The sequence below is a fragment of the Lutzomyia longipalpis genome, chromosome 4 (assembly GCF_024334085.1).
Source record: "Lutzomyia longipalpis isolate SR_M1_2022 chromosome 4, ASM2433408v1".
Lineage (NCBI taxonomy): Eukaryota > Metazoa > Arthropoda > Insecta > Diptera > Psychodidae > Lutzomyia > Lutzomyia longipalpis.
The window spans coordinates 19500008-19519417 of NC_074710.1; the positions used below are offsets into that span (position 1 = coordinate 19500008).

General features: G+C 34.7%; 2 protein-coding genes across 2 annotated transcripts in view; both read left to right on the top strand.

The window, feature by feature from the left end:
• Positions 1 to 19410, top strand: part of LOC129794706 (gamma-aminobutyric acid receptor alpha-like) — a 117067-nt gene that overhangs the window by 94395 nt on the left and 3262 nt on the right. Inside the window, exon 6 of the mRNA XM_055835553.1 lies at positions 18124 to 18297. Coding sequence (XP_055691528.1) covers positions 18124 to 18297 — 174 coding nt within the window. The remainder of the gene's footprint in view (positions 1 to 18123; positions 18298 to 19410) is intronic.
• LOC129794669 (uncharacterized) lies at positions 696 to 9988 on the top strand. Its single transcript, XM_055835476.1, has 3 exons — positions 696 to 9501; positions 9593 to 9791; positions 9892 to 9988. Exon 1 carries the CDS (start codon positions 1079 to 1081, stop codon positions 9347 to 9349), a length of 8271 nt encoding a protein of 2756 aa, XP_055691451.1. The 5' UTR covers positions 696 to 1078; the 3' UTR covers positions 9350 to 9501; positions 9593 to 9791; positions 9892 to 9988.

Below are 19410 nucleotides of genomic sequence, written 5' to 3' on the forward strand. Positions count from 1 at the left end.
AAAAATTCTGCGAAATATCACAAATAAGGAAATTTTCTTAACTGTTTCTTAAAGTGTCAAAACAGGTTTCTTGTCAAAACAGAGAGAGAGAGAGATAAAATCTTCTTAACCCAAAATCACAGTACATATGTAAATGGGTATACATAAATTATTATTAAAATCTCCTTTATTTACCACACTTATAAATTAATTAAGACTGCACAATATAAAACATCAAAACTTGCGCAGTTGAAATTATGAATGCTCAATTCATTTGCACGTTGTGTTAAAAATTAAAAATAATTTTAAAGTATTCTATAAGTGTGGAATGATACAGAATTAAAATACTATAAAAGAATTACATGACCATACTAAGTACCTGATCTTTTATCTTTAAATTAAAAAAAATTAACTATGATATTATAATAATAAAAATATTATTATCCATAATGGTATACTTTTTATCTCTATAATGATTTTCTATTCTTTTTTGTACTTTATTTTTAATCAATCTCAATCAAATTTTTAATTTTTATTTAATATTTATTTTTATTTCATAGGTCCTTCTGGAGAGGAATGGGTCCGGCGCTTGGTTCAATTTGAACCAAAACCCGAAGTCGCCCTGACCGAGACTTTATGTCGAAAGTCAGGAGAAAAGGCCGTAGTATCCACTACCGCTAGACCAAAAGAAACTTTACCTATTAACGAACATTTAATTTTCAGAAATTCGCTTGCTAATATTACACAATACGGTGGCGGTTTTTCGAAAAAAGTCAAAAAGAAGATAAAAGACAAAGCTTATTATGATAATTTTGGAATAAATACTCCTAAAATTTTTATTCACGGATCTTACAGTCAAGATAATATTGCGCTTTTTGGTCCAGTATCTAATAATAGACAATGTACACCGAATTCAATTGCGGCAATAGCGTACGCTCATATTTTACCTATATCTAGTTGGTTAACAAATACAATCGACAATATTCTTTTGAAAGGTAATGAAATTTATTTAACTTGTCACCCAAAAATTAATACCAATTCAATTTATTTGACCGTTGATGAAGTGTGCGATTATCCTATTTATATTGAAGACACGAAGATGGATATTAAACCAGTAGATATATTGGACGGTTACGAATTTATTGATGCATTGACAGGTTTGCAAGGTGAACTTATTGGCAATGATGGAGTTGCAAGTCTAGAAATAGCACTTAAACATTTTTTTGTCAATTTTAAATACGGAGTAATTACTTGTAATTGGCTTTCAGTTGCAATAATGAAGGAAAACGATATGTATTATTATTTTGATAGTCATTCACGTGGCAATCTTGGTGAATTTATTCAAAACGGAACATCTATTTTGTCTGGATACACAGAAATTGTTTCTTTGCTAAATATACTAAAATATAATTTCTCACATGGTGATTTAAAATACAAAGGAAATATACCTTTTACGATTACACCGATAACAATTAATTTTGATAAAATTGAGTTAAGTAAATGTCATGCTTTAAATGAGCCAGTACAGGATGTTATTACACATGAACAAACTCCAACCACGAATTCCATTGAGACAAAAATTGCAGATAAAGTCATAAATTCGACAGAAACAATCAAAGTTACAAGTATTAATAAAAAACGTGAGTACGATAAAATATATAAGAAAAATTTGAGAGCACAAAGTAAATTTTACAAAAAAATCGAGAATGAAAAACGTCAGAGATCACACGTAGAAGAAAGATTGATTTTATCTAATAGAGAAAAGGAAAATTTAAAGCGAAAATTAGAACGTAGTATTGAAAGACAAAATCCTGAAACGAAGTTTCTAGAAAATAAACGGCGAAAATTAGAACGTGCTTTTGAAAGGAAAGACCCCGAGAAGAAAAATTTTGAAAATTTAATACGAAAAGAGCGGCATAAAATTGAAAGACTAAATCCCGAAAAGAAAACCTCTGAAAATTTAAAACGAAAAAAGCGGCATGTCATTGAAAGACAAAATCTCGAGAAGAAAATTCTTGAAAATAGAAGACGTAAATTAGAGCGTAAATATGAAAGGAAAAATCCCGAAAAGAAAGCCTTTGAAAATACAAAACGTAAACTAGAACGCAAAATTGAAAGGAAAGATCCCGTAAAGAAATCCATAGATAATGAAAAACGAAAAGAACGGCATATAATAGAACGTAAAGATAAGAATTTTAGAAAAAAGGAAAATTATCTAAGAAAAGTTAGAATGCAGAATAATAGTAATAAAAAATTCCCAGAATCCATTGAAAATCGAACAACCAATGTAAAGTCAAGAGATATTCAAACTCGTTTTTGGAAGAAACTCAGAAAACCTAAAGATTCTGATATAATAGATGATAAAATTGACAAGGCAATTAAATCTAAATATGCTAGCGTTGATCAAACGAAATTTGAAAATCAAATTCTTATGTTTCGAGAGAGACTCAAACGATCCCTTAAAATTAAGATCAATTACAAGTATAAGAAAAATTTTGGAAATAAAAATTTTAAAATGAAAATCAAGAAAATGAAAGACAAAAATCGAACCCTTTTGGAATATTTTTCAAAGAGAAAACAAGTAACTGAATTTATTTGTGGATGTTGTGAAGGTAAATTTTTCAAGCACAATGTTAAGAAATTGAACATTGATAGATGTAAATACAAAAATAAATCTGATCTTGAAGATTTTCTTAAAATTTCACAATACTGTTGTACTACATGTCACTTGTATTTGAATAGAAATAAATTGCCCACACTTGCGATTAAAAATGGTCTAGAGTTCCCAGAAATACCAGATTGTCTTAAAGATTTGAGTGATTTGGAAGAGAGAATGGTAGCGCCTATCATTAACTTTATGGAAATTAGAGAATTGAAAAAGTACGCTTTGAATCCACAGAAAGGTCTAAAAGGTAGTGTTGTTCACATACCAGTTGAAATAAATGATATGGTAAAAGTTTTGCCCCGAAGATTTGATAACATGGGTACAGTACAAATCAAATTGAAGAGACATGAAGATTATAAAAATCACTACATGTTTGAAACAGTACGAATAAAGAAAGTATTGGAAGCTATAAATTATCTTATTAATACACCTCTTTACAAATCTGAAGGTATTACAGTAGATCCAAATTATTTGAAAGATATAGAAGATAAGGAAATTGAATTTATAAGTGATCCAGCTGATAAAGATAAAGTAAAAGATGGTAAAGAGAATGACCCAAGAAAAACTAAAAGTCCTAAAAAGAAAGAAGATCCCCCTGAAATATTTACATTGTCTGGTAAAACGAAATCTCAACCACCTTCCCATGAACCAATTCCTGAATGGAATATACAAGATATTCGAAATACCGAAGTATATGTAACTAACCATCATATAACTCGATTTATAGATATTATAAATAAATGTTACACAAATAATTATATGTTTCCAACAGATTTTATATGTGATATGGGCCTAAAACATGTAAAGGCAAAAGGAAGAAATAAGAGAAATGTACAAATTTTGTTTTTGGAACCAAAAGGAAATGATAAAATTGGTCATTGGGTTACTACTGTTCACAAAAATAAAACCATTTATGTTTATGACTCTCTAGATTGGAAAAGTCTTAACGAAATTTGTTTGAAATTTTTGAAGAAAATGTATCCAACAACAATGAAAAATAAAAATTCAATTAAATACATGAAAACTTGTCAACAAAATGATAGCTATTCCTGTGGCGTACATGCTATTGCAAATAGTGTAGCTTTGCTAAATAATATTGATCCAAGCAATCTTTGTTATAAAATTGAAGAAATGAGAGATCATTTGTATAATATACTTAAAACAGAAGATGTATCAATGTTTCCAATAGACCCATCAAGCTCTATTGAAATGTGTGAAGAAATACAAAATAACGAAAATAATAGTGACTCTGAAGATGATATGTTAATGAAAATTACAAAACTTATAGAGGATTGTGTATCTCCTTCAAATAAGAGAAAACGCGATGAAGAAGAAAGTACTGAAGATGTAAATAAAGAAAAAGAAAAGGAAGAAAAACCAATTAGCCAGCCTAATAAAAAGATTAAAATTGAAAAGGAAGAAGATAAAGGAAAACTTGTAGATATTTTTGAAGATGATGACAATATACCTATACCAAATGAAGATGTAATGCTTCTTGATCTAGATGCATATGAAGCAGCAGCAAGCAAAATTAAAATTATGGCACCTGGACAGGGCAAAAAACCTATATATTTTGATTCTAATAAAAACCTAGAAGAATTGTCATTTCCAAGAATATATTGTGGAGAAAAATATAGAATTGAAAAAATTTACTACCATCAACGTGTTAAATCAGAATTGCGTAGAAAAGATCCACGATGTCGTATACCAAAGAAAGTATTGTACATGACTAGTGTTAAATTGAGAAACTCTGTTACAAGTACCGTAAACACATGTCTGAGAAAATCGAAAAATGTTCAAGATGTAACTGCTGGTGATGCACTTAGTGATACAAAAATGGATAAACTAGTTGAAGTTGATGATGGTTTTAGATTCCTTAAAAATAATGCTCTTACTCCTGCTTACAATGCAGAAAAACAACAATTAATTCTTGCTATGGTTAGACAATTGGGTAAACCACATTTGTTTCTTACTATTACCTGTTCTGAAATGCATTGTCCAGAACTATTGCAAAATCTAGCAAAACAATCAGGAAAAAAATTGTCACCTACTGAAAGTATGAATCTTGAAAAAGCCGATAGAACTTTAATGATTCAAAATGATCCTGTATCTTGTGTAAGATATTTTTCAAACAAGTCAAAGAATTTGATGAAAATGTTGACTATTAATCCTAACGAACAACCAGGAAAATGTGGTCCATTTGGAGATAATTTTGTTATTGATTATTTTGAAAGAGTTGAATTTCAAATGAGAGGAAGTCCACATATGCACATACTATTGTGGTGTAAAGATATTCCTGATTTTGACCAAAACAATCCTGAATCTGTTGAAAAAACTATTAAATTCATTGATAAAATTGCTACATGTAAATACAAAGATCCTAAAAAGTTTCCTCTAATCAAGAGACAAATGCATAGGCATTCTGAAACATGTTACAAAGGAAAGAGAAAACGATGTAGATTTAATATCCCTATTCCACCTATGGATAAAACTGAAATTTTGTGGCCTTTTACTGAAGAAGAGAGTAAATTACAAAACCTAGAAAATCTAAAGCTAATTTATGTAAAGATTGAAAATGAAGTTAAGAACTTTTCACTAAAATTTGTCGATATGTCTTTTGATGATTTTATGTTAAAACTTGGTATTACCAGAGAAAAGTATATATTAGCAATAAGATCTCGTATTAAGCGACCTCGTTTGTTCCTTAAACGAAGCACTATGGAAGTTAATATTAATGCATATAATGAAGACATTCTAAATTATACTGAATCAAATATGGACATTCAACCTGTATGTGAAGTTTTTGCATTGGCAAAATACCTTGTTGACTATGTAACAAAAGTTGACTCAGCTCTAGCAAAAATTTTGAAAGACATTTCTGATGAGATCAAAGTAAACAAGAATTATACATTGCAAGAAAGGATGCGTAAATATGCAAGTGCATTTCTTAATAGTAAACTAGTAAGTGCTCAAGAAGCAGCTTATTATTGTTTGTCAATTCCAATGACTCAATGTAGTAGATCAAATGTTTACATAAATACAAGACCCATAAATGAGCGAACAAGAATGTTGAAACAGATAAAACAATTGAGACAACTACCCACAGATTCCAAAGATATATTTGCTCAAGATATTATTCAAAAGTATCAAAAGAGAAAACAAGAACTTAATGATGTAACTTTGATTGAATATGCAGCAGATTATACTGAGGTTAAGAGAAGCAAAGAAGAGGATGATAGTGATGATGAGAGAGACATAAGTGTAAGGAAAAGGTCAAAAATTGTTAGATTTAAGAGATATGATAAGCTTCAGGATGAACACCAATACTATCGTATGCAATGTTTGTTGTATTTTCCATTTAGAGATGAAAAGACTGAAATTGAAGATGCTGATTGTAAGCAAATTTACCTTAAAAATTTCGAAGCGATAAAACAGGTGCGAGATAAATTTAATTTTATATCTGAAGAAGAAGTAATTGAAGCTATGGGAAAAGTTCGTGATGTAAACAGTGACGATGATGATGATGATCCTGTGAACAAACCCGTATCCAAGTCCCAAGAATTTCATTTTACACCTCCTGAAGAGAAGCCCGGTGATAAAAAACCGCGTAAGTACATTACTCCAGTTAGAATTACTAAAGAAGAATTGTGTCAAAATATGCAGTCCCTCAATGAAAAACAGAGGCAAATTGTAATGCATATATACAAGTGTTTCACATCAAATACTTTGCCAATACGTATATTCCTTTCTGGCTCTGCTGGCGTAGGTAAAACTCGTGTAATTAATTGCCTGTATCAACTAATCACACATCATTTCGATAATTTGCCCAATAGTAATCCTGAATCTATGAAGGTATTGCTTTGTGCACCAAGTGGCATGGCAGCCTTTTTGATTAATGGAATGACCCTACATTTGGCTTTTGCTCTACCTAATACCCAAAACCCCGTAGATATTGACCACTTTTCAGAAGATATCGCAAATACAATTCGTTGTGAATTTAAAGACGTGAAACTAATTGTAATTGATGAAGTTTCAATGGTAGGCTCAAATACCTCATTGAAAGTTAGTCAGCGACTAATACAAATTTTTGGAGTTCACCAAAGCTTTGGCGGAATATCAGTTATTTTCGTAGGAGATCTTAACCAAATAGCACCTGTTGGTGATAAATCCATATTTCGTGCCCCAGATAAAGGTAATGCAGGTATACTAGATATAAATCCACTTTGGGAGGAATTTAAATATTTTGAACTAACCGAAATAATGCGTCAAAAAGATGATTTGAACTTTACGAATGCATTGAATAACTTGGCCATTGGAAAAATGACCGAAAAGGATATAAGTCTTATTAGATCTAGAACGGTTAAAAATGTAAATGAAGTTCCACCGGAAGCAATACGATTGTTTGCTACTCGTAGAAATGTAGATGAGTACAACGAACGAAAAATTGCGAATTACCCAGGAGAACTACATACGTTTGTAGCTATAGATAAAGTAATGAGCGACAAAAAGTCTAAACCTAAAAGCGAAAATGAACAAAATAAAATCCTTAAAGATATAGAAAATCGAGATCCAAGTAAAAGCGCTGGAGCTGTCCATACTTTGCATTTGAAGTTGGGTATAAAATATATGATTATTAAAAATATCGATGTTTCAGACGGTCTAGTTAATGGAGCTGCAGGTATACTTCGCCATATAACTTTTGATTCAAAAAATAATATAGGTGTAATATGGCTAGAATTTCTTGAAGATCGTGTCGGTAAGACAATTACAAAAGAACAGCGGTATCAAAATTATCTTAAAAAGCATAATTTGAAAGAAAATCTTGTACCACTTGAGAAATGCAATTTCGTTTTTAGATTGAATAATACTAGTACGACTACAATATCCAGAACGCAATTTCCAGTCATGCCGGCTGAAGCTATAACGATACATAAGAGTCAGGGACAAACGTACCAATCTATATGTCTTGATTTTACTAAAAAACTAGAAAGAATTACATTGTGCATGATGTATGTAGCACTTAGTAGAGTAACATCACTAAATGGATTGTATATAATTGGAACATTTACTCCACAACGCCTTTCACATAGTGGACAACGGATAATTAACGAAATTCATAAATTGAGAACGGAAAAACGTCTTAAAGACTTTTTTGAAGATGTTCGTAGAGTAGACCCGAAAAAAGTAAAAATTTGTTATCAAAATATTGTCTCATTGCATAAACACTTGAATGATATTGATACGGATTCATGGTACAAATGCTTTAATATTGTAATATTGTCGGAAACTAAAACACTAAAGAATTATTCGATCCCATCTTTCAAAGGTTACCACGTTTTATATAGACAAGACAATGAGATAGAAAATATTGGAGGTCTTTTGTGTTTGATTAAAAATGAGGATAAAACGAAAATTAACGTAATAGCGGAAGATACTAGAATCGATCATACTAAGAAATTTAGCTTGAGTTTGTTTGCTTTGGAATACGGAAATCAATTTTATATTATTTCTGGGTACAAGTCGCCGAAGGTACCATTTGAAGTATTTAAAAATTCATTCGAAACTATTTACTCGAAAATCCCTAAATATTCAGAAATTATTCTTATTGGCGATTTCAATTTTAATCTTTCTGCAAATAATACGGATAGGAGATTTTTAAAATACATCGCAGAATATAATTTGGAAACTAAGCTTAATCCCGAACAAGCTACAACAAAGTATGATAGTCAAATAGACGTAGTTTTGAGTAATATACCGGAACATAATTTTTCAGCAGGAATATACGAATCTTATTTCTCTGATCATCGCCCAGTTTATTGTATAGTAGGAGAAAATGAACAAGCAAAGAAACCCGATAAAGATATTGAAAAGTCACCCAAACGGCCTTATACACCCGAACATTTACCGACGCCTGAAGATGTCAAAGTCCTAAAACCTAGTGATTCTCCATCAAAAAAGAAAGTAGTTAAAGACAATAAGGACCCAAAGACACCTGAGAAAGTAGTTTCAAAATCACCACCTAAAGCCCATACACCGGATTCTTTGCCACCCCCTGAAATTAATAAAGAACCTAAAAACATTTCTTCTCCATCAACCAGTAAGAAAATAGTAAAAGATACTAGACCGGAAAAAGATGTTAAGCAACCTAATCCTGATGATGAACTTGAATTGTGGAAATTAGAAGATATAGGTTTAGACGAAACATATGTAAATTTAGATCATATCCACCGTTTCATGGAAATTCTTACTGAAAAATTCCCTGAATTTCAAAACGTTCTTCTTGACTACGGAATCTACGATATAGATGCATGCCCCAAAATACATCCCAGTAGAAAACATTTGCAAATAATACTTACTCATGAAAAAATATCTAACTTCATAGGGCATTTTACACTTGCGATATATAATGGTGATAATAGGATAGATTATTATGATTCGTTGAATGGTAGAATAGTAGATAAACAAGCTTTAAATTTTTTGAGTAGATTGCATCCACATCTAGAACCAATTTCGAATAATATTAAAATTAATAAAGTTATGAGGCAGCCAGACAATGTAATGTGCGGAATTTTTGCCATGGCGAATGCAGTGAGTTATGTATTAGGAAAAGACCCTTGTCAACAGAGATATGATATAGGACAAATGAGAAGACACATAAAATATATTTTGGAAAATAAAGTAATTTTGCCTTTCCCAGTAGAATAGATAACGTATAATTCAATATAGATGTTTTTAAAAGAAAATGATAAGTCCTTAATGAGTTTATTCCAGATCATTTGACCCTTGCAAACTACTCGGCCGCCTCCTTTCATGGGAGGTGGTGCGCAGCAGTTTGATCCGGCTCTACGATACAAGAGGTAAGACAACAATTTCTAACTTTTATCATATTATTTTATTATGTAATTTTTATAAGAAAGTTTCTAAATTAGTTTTTCTTAAATTTTCTAGCCGACACACAACTTGTTCCGGAACACTCCTCGGTCACCTCCTGCCATCGGAGGTGCACCGCAGCAGCTGTCTCCGGCTCAAATTCAGCCGGACAGGGCCACCTCCACCAACAAGCCCACCTAGAACTGTATTTCCTCGGCCGCCTCCTGTCATGGGAGGCGCACCGCAGCTGCTGAACCCGGCTTGTACGACACGACAGGTATGAATAAAATTTCTAGCTTTCATTATTATTATTTTATAATTAATGTTTGATTGGAATTTTGTAGTATCTAAAACTTTTTTTATGTCCTGTTTTCTAGCCGGAATAAATCACATCCGCTACAAGTTCCGGAACTCTCCTCGGCTGCCTCTTTTCATATGAGGTGCACCGCAGCAGCTGTATCCGGACTGTATGAAGAATTCTTCAGCCGGACTGGGCAGCATCAACAGGCCCACTTTGTACAAAGTTTCCTCGGCCGCCTCATCAAGTAGGAGGCGTACCGCAGCTGCTTTATCTGGCTCTAACGATACAATAGGTAAGAACCTAATATTATTATTGTTATTATTTATAGTATAAATTATTCTGCTTTATTTTGTCATATTTTCTAGCCGAAATGAAAACACACTCCCAGCTACTTCCGGAAGTCTTCTCGGCCACCTCCTTCAACGGAAGCGCACCGCAGCTGTATTATCCGGCATTCCATTACCTAGCCGGATTGGGCAACATTCGTCAAGAGGCCCACTGTTACTGCAATCTCCTCGGCCGCCTCCTCAGGTAGGAGGCGCACCGCAGCTGCTATATCTGGCCCGGATGACATGATAGGTAAGAATACGATCCCATACCTTTCTTTATAAATCTGCCTTATTTGTGACAGTGGTATGTAGTATTATGAAAAAAATCTTATTTATCTTGTTTTTATTTAGACTGACTTCGCATCCACCAGCAAGTAGAACTGTCACTTCCGGAACTCTCCTCGGCCATTGAAGTTCATTGGAGAAAAATTGTTATCGACATTTGCGATACAATTCTTTATTTAAAACGTCACAATTTAAATACTGTTTCAATGAACTGTTTTCAGTAGAGAGTTACAATTGAGATGGGCGTTATTCAGTGTAAAGAACGTTGTACTCGTTGAACAAACACCTGTTCGTTGCAAATTGTTAATCTTCTTGTGGGACTACGGATTTGATAATTTGGTTAATCGTGCAAGGAACCACTTGTTTTGAGTTGTATTCAGCCCGGTGGGGCGGCGGTATTCGATAGACCGTAGTGCAGATATGAGAAAAGATCTCACTCGGTCAGGAATGCCGCGTGTGATGTGTTTGGGACCGGCGGCATTTGATAGGCTGTAGTGTAGATATGCAAAAAGATCTCACTCGGTCAGGAATGTCTCCGCTGGTGGCGTGCTTGGGACCGGCGGCATTTGATAGGCTGTAGTGTAGATATGAGATAAGATCTCACTCGGTCAGGAATGTCTCCGCTGGTGGTGTGCTTGGGACCGGCGGCATTTGATAGGCTGTAGTGTAGATATGAGATAAGATCTCACTCGGTCAGGAATGTCTCCGCTGGTGGCGTGCTTGGGACCGGCGGCATTTGATAGGCTGTAGTGGAGATATGAGATAAGATCTCACTCGGTCAGGAATGTCTCCGCTGGTGGTGTGTTGTGGCTCGGGATGTCCGGTAGGCCGTAGTGCAGATATGAGATAAGATCTCACTCGGTCAGGGATGTCTCTGTGAGTGGTGTGTGCGGGACAGGTGATGTTCGGTAGTCTGTAGCGCAGATATGAGAAAAGATCTCGCTCGGACAGGAATGTCTCCTTCGCCCCAACAATACAGTGGTTGGCCCAGAAGATCAGTGGCCAGGTGGAAAAAAAGAAAAAGATCGCGTAGACTCCCTGGTAACTCAGGATGATTGCAATTGAACAGCGCAGTGTGGGCGGAAGACGAGATGAATGCGAAGTGCATGGATAAAGCTATCTCCATACATACTCTCGAAGTTTAATTGTTATATTGTTGTTAAAAAAAATCTGCTCTGATATAATTGTTGTTCATATTTTAGTAGAGAAGTAATGAGTATCTTTCAAGGTAATTTAATGCGAGAGCCTTCTTTGAAATAAAGATAAATTAATCTCGCGATTCAATTAATCAATAGTGTGAAGATTTAGCGAATAATAATAAGCGGTTCAAGACACACAATTTCGCTTTATACATATTCGTACAATTCCTACATCCATATGTAGAATTAGACTTAGAATATTTGACTACAAAAAATTGTACGTAAAAATGTACGTAAAAAATTGATGATTGCATTATATAAGCAAGGAATGAAATAAAATATGAATGAAATGAAATATTCTTTTAATTAAACAATATTCAAGTTATATATTATTCTTCTACATAAAAGTACTAAGTAAGTAAAATGTATACCAATCATCGCCCCGCGAAGCGGGGCGCTTTATATATAATGTATATGAATACATATGTATGTATATATAAATGCAAAGTAGGACAGTAACCCCACGCCACGAATCACAGCCACTGCGCGAGTTAGCCTTCCCCCAGAGTTTGCACCACCAAATCTTCATCAAATATCACACTTAGACTGACCTCTGAAGGAAGAATCACAGCCCGTAAGTGAAACTTACCAGTACATTCCCTTTTCTTATTAATCCATACTCTGCAGCTATCTATTAGACTTTGCATTTACATATATTTAACTTGGCCTCTGAAGGAAGAATCACAGCCCGTAAGTGAAACTTACCATGTACATTTCCTTTTCTGCTTAATCTATACTTTGCAGCTATATATATATATATATTTACCGTTATTTTTAATTATTTAGTTGCAAACTTGACCGTTTTTTGCCCTACGCAAGAGTTGGAATAGAATTAACGAATTGATATCATTGTTTTTTTTTTATTTTTACTGCTTTTCTTGGATTATTTCAGAAACTTCCTACAAAATTAGTTACAATACTTTTCAGAACCTAATAAAAAGTGTGAAGAATAAAGAATTTCTGAAAATGAATAGTTATTAAAGTTATTGTAATGCCTCTAGTGCTGATTTAGTGTCCTTCAATATTACCCTTAATTAATAACTTGTAGCTGTTGGTGTCGAGGCGTGAATTTCTTCGCGTGGGTGTCATGGCGTCTTCCGTTGCATGTTAGTCCGAGAAGTTGAAAAGGAGCATTAAGAATTGATAGACAATTTTCAAGCACTGAAAAGTTAGATAATTAGAATGACGTAAAAGGTGGTATTTTCAAGGATACTACCGTGACGAATGTTTCAAAATTTAACGAGAAAAGCGATAGAGCTGACGGTTCTGCGATGAATTGAAAGTTCTGAATAATACAGAGAAACATCTTTTGCTTCCGCACAGGCAGAAGATGCCAACTTGTGGTGTTAATTTTCATCTGAACATCTTCAACTCTTGCCATGTAGACACCACCGGCTGAGAAGACGGTTACAAGTTGCCAAAAGAATAGAACAATCATCAGGATACCATTAATCCAAAAAGCTTTTATGAGAACGAAAGAGGCAATAGCAATGCAAATCATACTGCTGACGATAATGGCAAATGAATGGATGCTGAATCTCTCATGCAAAAGTCTCATAAATCTGATAAGAAAAGAGAAGTTTCTTTAAGAACCAAAAGATTCTCCAAACTCGTTAGCTCCTAACATTCTACTAACCTTATATGCATTTGATGTGTTTTAATGATTGTTTTGATCAAATCAGTGACTTTCTCATCATTTTCCGTCCCAAAGACTTCAAGGTATTGAGATAGATCCTCACAGGTAACGGCAATTGTATCAACCTGAGCACAGGCCATAATCATGGAGGTTAAGATGAGATAGTCAGAGGCAAAGAGCCCATAAGCACCATACATAGACATAATAAAGTAAAAACTATAATTCATAACATAGCCAAAGTCACTTTCATGGTCAATCAAGGGTAGGACAGCTCCAAAAGGTAGAACCTTAGAATTAGTTGCAGCAGCAACTACTAGACCACAAACAATGGCTCCAGTAACCGTTCCCACGTACATGAAGAATGTGTACTTCCGAAAACGGTTAGAGACGCCAATGTACCACTGAAAAACGCGACATACTCCATGATAGTTTTCAAAATTAGCGGCAAAGTCAGAAGCAAGTTTAGGTACTTTGCGCACTGATTCCATGTCCAAGATCATCATGAAAACCTTCACTATCCCCTGAATAGATAGTCCAAATGTAAGGATAGCCAGAGTACAACTCTCCAGAGTATCGGCAAAGCGATAGATTGACGTAATGGACATAAAACAGAAGAAAATTACGAGACCACTTGTGAAGTAAGTTTTGAAATTAGGAGGAATACTGAACTCCTGTTCGAAAACATTACATCCGGTGAAACGAACAGAATTGCTGAGCTCCAAAAAGAGGTCAAAACAAGCAACTGAAATTGATTTAGTCGACATTTTGAAATAATTTCCGAGAGGATTTCTTAGAACTGCAGGAACAAGCAGACAAACAGGCTTATTTAATACCCTTAATGCGAAGAATTCTTGCATGTCCAACAGTTTCCTTTTGATGATTTCTTTAACACCTTCGCCAATGACATTGTTCTCACTCTCGTCTTAATTTCCGTTAAGAAGGATTTGAAATATTTATTGTTCTTTGGCACGTGATGTAATTAACCGGAAGGATTTAATTAGGCGTTCCTTAAGTGTTTGAAGTGAGAATTGAAGGCTGTTTCATCGTTCAGCATAGTTTGCTTTAATATTCCCTCTTCCCTGCTGAATAGTTATTCGTCTTCACTTATTTCCAAACTTCTCCATTTTTCTCTCAGAAAATAGACAGATTCCTCAAAAAGTCGTTACAAATTTTAAAATATTTTATTATTTTTAACTCAAAAGCAATCCAAGCTATCTTTGAAAAGATTCCAGAGTTAGACATACAGAAACAAAAATTTCTACTTGAAAAAAACCGTCATTTTGAAAACCAATCGCCATTTTAGATTTCAATCGACATTTTATTGAGTAGAAAATTGTAGAACATCTCAAAGATAACTTTCAACGTCGTTTTCTCATCTTTACATATTTTTTTTTCCAAGAGATTTATTGCTTAAAATCTCTGCAATTTATCCAATTTTGATTATGTTTTTATGTTAATTCAAAATCAATCAATTCAAATTGAGTTTATTTGAGTTTCTTAAACTTATTCCTATACAACAAAGATCTTCTCTTTACACAGAAAATAAAAGTTCGTCGAAAGTTCGTAGAAGGTTCGTTATTTACTCATTGGTCTTATGGGAAAAGCAACCTCCAGTTCGTAAAATGGGGTCTCACTCCTTTTTCGTAAAAAGGTTCGTAGTTTTGAACTCCAAATTCGTCAAATTCGCTTTTGAACTCCAAATTCGTAGTTTTTCACCTCCATGTTCGTGATGGTTCGTAAATTCCTTTAATGAACAATTTGCCATCTTTGGCTCTTCCGGGAATAAATGTTAAAGATTTTTACCGCCTTTCTGGCCATTTCTGTTCATCTGGGTATTTGATACCATCACTGAACTTCCATATCCTCCTGATCCTCTTGACCAATACTAGATTTTATGCATTCCTTACACAAAAGTTAGGAGTTTTTGCCGGATTTGTGGTCGATCCTCCTTGATAATGATAGAGTGACCTCCGGAATGACAATTTCATCCCCGGATTGTCCCAGGGTTATCAAGTCCTGGGGAAATAGGGGATGCTGGTGCAAAATGGTCGATTTTTCGCCAGTTTTATGGTCACTCCTCCTTAGTAATGATGAAGTGACCTCGGGATTAGGGATCTCATCCCAGAATTGTCACATCCTGGACAATTAGGGGAGGCTGGTGCAAAATTTGGGGTTTTCGCCGGATCTGTGGTCATTTCTTCTTGATAATGATAGAGTGACCACAAGATTGGGAATCTCATCCCAGGATTATCAAGTTCTGGACAAATAGGGGAGGCTGGTGCAAAAATTTGGGGTTTTCGCCGGATTTGTTGTCACCTCATCGGTGATATTGCAGTGACCTCAATTTTTCGCGTCAGCATCCCCTATTTAACCAGAATGTAACAGTCCTGGGATGAGATCCTTAGTCCGGAGGTCACTTTATCATTACCAAGGAGAAGTGACCACAAAACTGGCGAAAAACCGACCATTTTGCACCAGCCTCCCCTATTTGTCCAGGATGTGACAATTCTGGGATGAGATCCCCAATCCTGAGGTCACTCTATCATTACAAAGGAGAAGTGACCATAAAACTGGCGAAAAATCGACCATTTTGCACCAGCATCCCCTATTTCCGCAGGACTTGATAACCCTGGGACAATCCGGGGATGAAATCGTCATTCCGGAGGTCACTCCATCATTATCAAGGAGGAGCGACCACAAATCCGGCAAAAACTCCTAACTTTTGTGTAAGGAATGTATAAAATCTAGTATTGGTCAGGAGGATCAGGAGGATATGGAAGTTCAGTGATGGTATCAAATACCCAGATGAACAGAAATGGCCAGAAAGGCGGTAAAAATCTTTAACATTTATTCCCGGAAGAGCCAAAGATGGCAAATTGTTCATTAAAGGAATTTACGAACCATCACGAACATGGAGGTGAAAACTACGAATTTGGAGTTCAAAAGCGAATTTGACGAATTTGGAGTTCAAAACTACGAACCTTTTTACGAAAAAGGAGTGAGACCCCATTTTACGAACTGGAGGTTGATTTTCCCATAAGACCAATGAGTAAATAACGAACCTTCTACGAACTTTCGACGAACTTTTATTTTCTGTGTATGCTAATTTTTAGCACCAAGATGTTTCCTCTTTGCCACTACACCTCTCTCGTTGATTCTAAGAGAGACTTCTTGATGGGAAAATTTCCTCATCTGGTAATTTTAACACGGGGATAAGGAACAGGATGTAATTCTGATGCCTAAAAGGAGTTTTGGGGAAAATCCTTTTAAATCGAAACTTCTGCTCTTGAATTAATTTTCCTCGAGGATTAAATTGTCTTACAAGGTGTTCCCATATCGACAGAACTCCTCCCACACTCCCTACAAAACTTTGCCACCTTTCCCCTTCAAGGAAGAACCCTCAGGCTCATGAAAAATCGCACGTGCTTCGAGGGAAATTCCTCTTCATATGAGAGTTCTTCTAGATTCAAAATATATATTAGCTGTGTTTCTTTCAGACACAGCTTTTGTGTACCGAGCAAAATCGAAAGTCGTCAGATCGGTCTCAAACTTGGTATGAGCACGAATTAGGGTCCCCACATTCCAAAAAACGTATGCGCCAAAAATTTTTTTTTCCGGCCGTCCGTCCGTCCGGCCGTAGTACAACGCTAAATTGCGAGAGAACGGTAATAGATAGAGACTTGCGGTAAACGGCAAAGTTTAAATATCGACTGGAAGACATCCGAATATGATGTCAAATCCACCCCCCCACCCCTCTGTCCGCCATTTTGAATAACCTCAAAATTTTGTTTTCGCTATATCTCAGCCCCTATTATAGCTAGAGGTCTGAAATTTTTATATGTTATAGGGGACATCAATACCTTTCTAACGATACCTCATTTTCGAAAATCGGTCAAGCCGTTTAGTCAATATGGCCGCCACAATTTTTCATCGAAAATCGACCATAACTCGAAAACGGCTTGACCGATTTTGATCAACCCGGGGTCAAATGAAAGATCTCAACAAACCCTACAACTATCTAGAACATCCGAAGTTTCAAAAGTGACCGCTAGGGGGCCAAAAATCAAAAACAAAATTTTCGATGAGTTTTCGATGAATATCTCGAAAACGGCGACATAAATTTTCTTCATTTTTTGATACGTTGTAGCTGACCATATTATCTAGCTTCATGCCAAAAATGAAGAAAATCTATGGATCCGTTCTCGAGATATAGCCTTCCAAAGTTGGCATGTCATATCTCGGGTTCTACAAGTCCGATCTTGATCAACTCAAGCGCAAATGAAAGGTTTCGAGAAACCCTACAAATGTCTAGAACATTGCAACTTCGAAAAATGACCGCAAGAGGCGCTAAAGTCAAAAACAAAGTTTTCGAAAATTTCGAACTCGAATTTTTCGAAAATGGCGACATAAATTTTTTTTTCATTTTTCGATATGTTATAGCTGACTTCAAGACCTTTCAAACAAAAAAAAATTTATGAAAATCTATGGATCCGTTCTCGAGATATGGCCTTCCAAACATTTCATAGGGTATGACTTTTTAACTTTTCCCGACTTTGCGCGTATTTAAATGAATTCGCATTCTAGTTTGCTCTCACAAAATTGATACACTGAAAGAAACACAGCTCCCGTAAGCTTGGTCAGCTTACCAGTACATTTCTCTCTCATTGCATAAATTCCTTTTCAATTTCATTCAGTGTTGTGTGTCTGCAGCATAGGGGTAAAGCTGTGTAATAGTTTTAATTTATAAAATCCTCAACAGCCAAATGGCTCATCCGCCAGAGAGGAGTCATATGTATGGGAAAATTCATTTGTGTGTGGCTCGTGATTTTCTCATGCAAATCCTCTTTTGCGCCTTGCAGTCGGCTACACCACCACCGATGTCGTCTATCGATGGAACCAGAAGCGCCAGGTGGCAATTGCGGAGGATATGAAGCTCTCGCAATTCGATTTAGTGGATTGTCCCGCTGAGAATGTCACAGATACCGTCCTCCATGGCGATACGGCAAATCAACCCACCCACAAGGCACGAATCGGTGAGTTTTTGATGCGAAATTCACATTTTATTCTTGAAAATAAAATTCCGCAATATTGACGTGAAATGGAGGCGTCTGGTAGCTGTTTTCCCCACATTTTCGATTTATTTTTTGATTGATTAAAAATTGAATAAGCTAATTTAAAATAAAAAATCTTTGGTAAAAAGTGGTAATAAAGAAAGAAAATTGCGATAAATGAAAGTAAACGGCGGTAAAAGAAGAAAAATCTGCAATAATAAAAAGTCAACTGCTATAAAAGATGGTGGACTAACGTAAAAAAATTAACTTCAACAACAAATTAACTGAAGTAAAGAAAACTGATAAAATTAAGTAACATTATTTTAGTAAAGAAGGTATAACAAGAGACTAAATTAAGTTAAAAGCAGCTAAACTTCATTGAAAAATATTAAACTGCAATAAACCGATGTGAACTCCAGTAAAAGAGGCTAAGCTGCGATAAAAATGTCAAAATTTAAGTAAAGATTTACTGTGATAACACAGGCTAAACTGTGGTAAAATAGGGATAAACTGCGTTTTAAAAGCCATTAAAATAGGCTAAATTAGAAAAGGAATAAACAAAACTGCAATAAACTAAGGAAAACTGCGGTAGAAGAAGTAAAATTGTGACATAACTGGCTAAGCTACGAAAAAAAAGAAAATCTAAGCAAAGAAATTAAAACTGCAATTAAACAGGGTAAACTGAAGTTAAAAAATAGATTAAACTGCAATAAAAAATAAAAAATTGTGAAATCAAAAATATTTTAAAGGGTTAAATGCAATAAAACTATCTAAACCGCGATAAGCCATTAAAATATTTATTAAAATTCATCAAATTCATTAAAAATCGTAATCAAATCGTTATTAATTCAAAATATCCAGACAGCCATCTTGCAAAACATAGCGGCACGCTTCTTTAGGAAGCCATTTTGAAAATGTTGAGAATGTTTCTCCCAAAAAATACCCCTATTTCGTCCCATAAAGAAACATTTGATAACATTCTAATGCACAAAAGTTTTCTTTTTCACTGAATTTCAATGAATTCAAAACTTTTGTGTAAATCTTTGATTTTCTTTTTGCATAACTACAAATACATCTCTCTAAGAAATCCTTCTT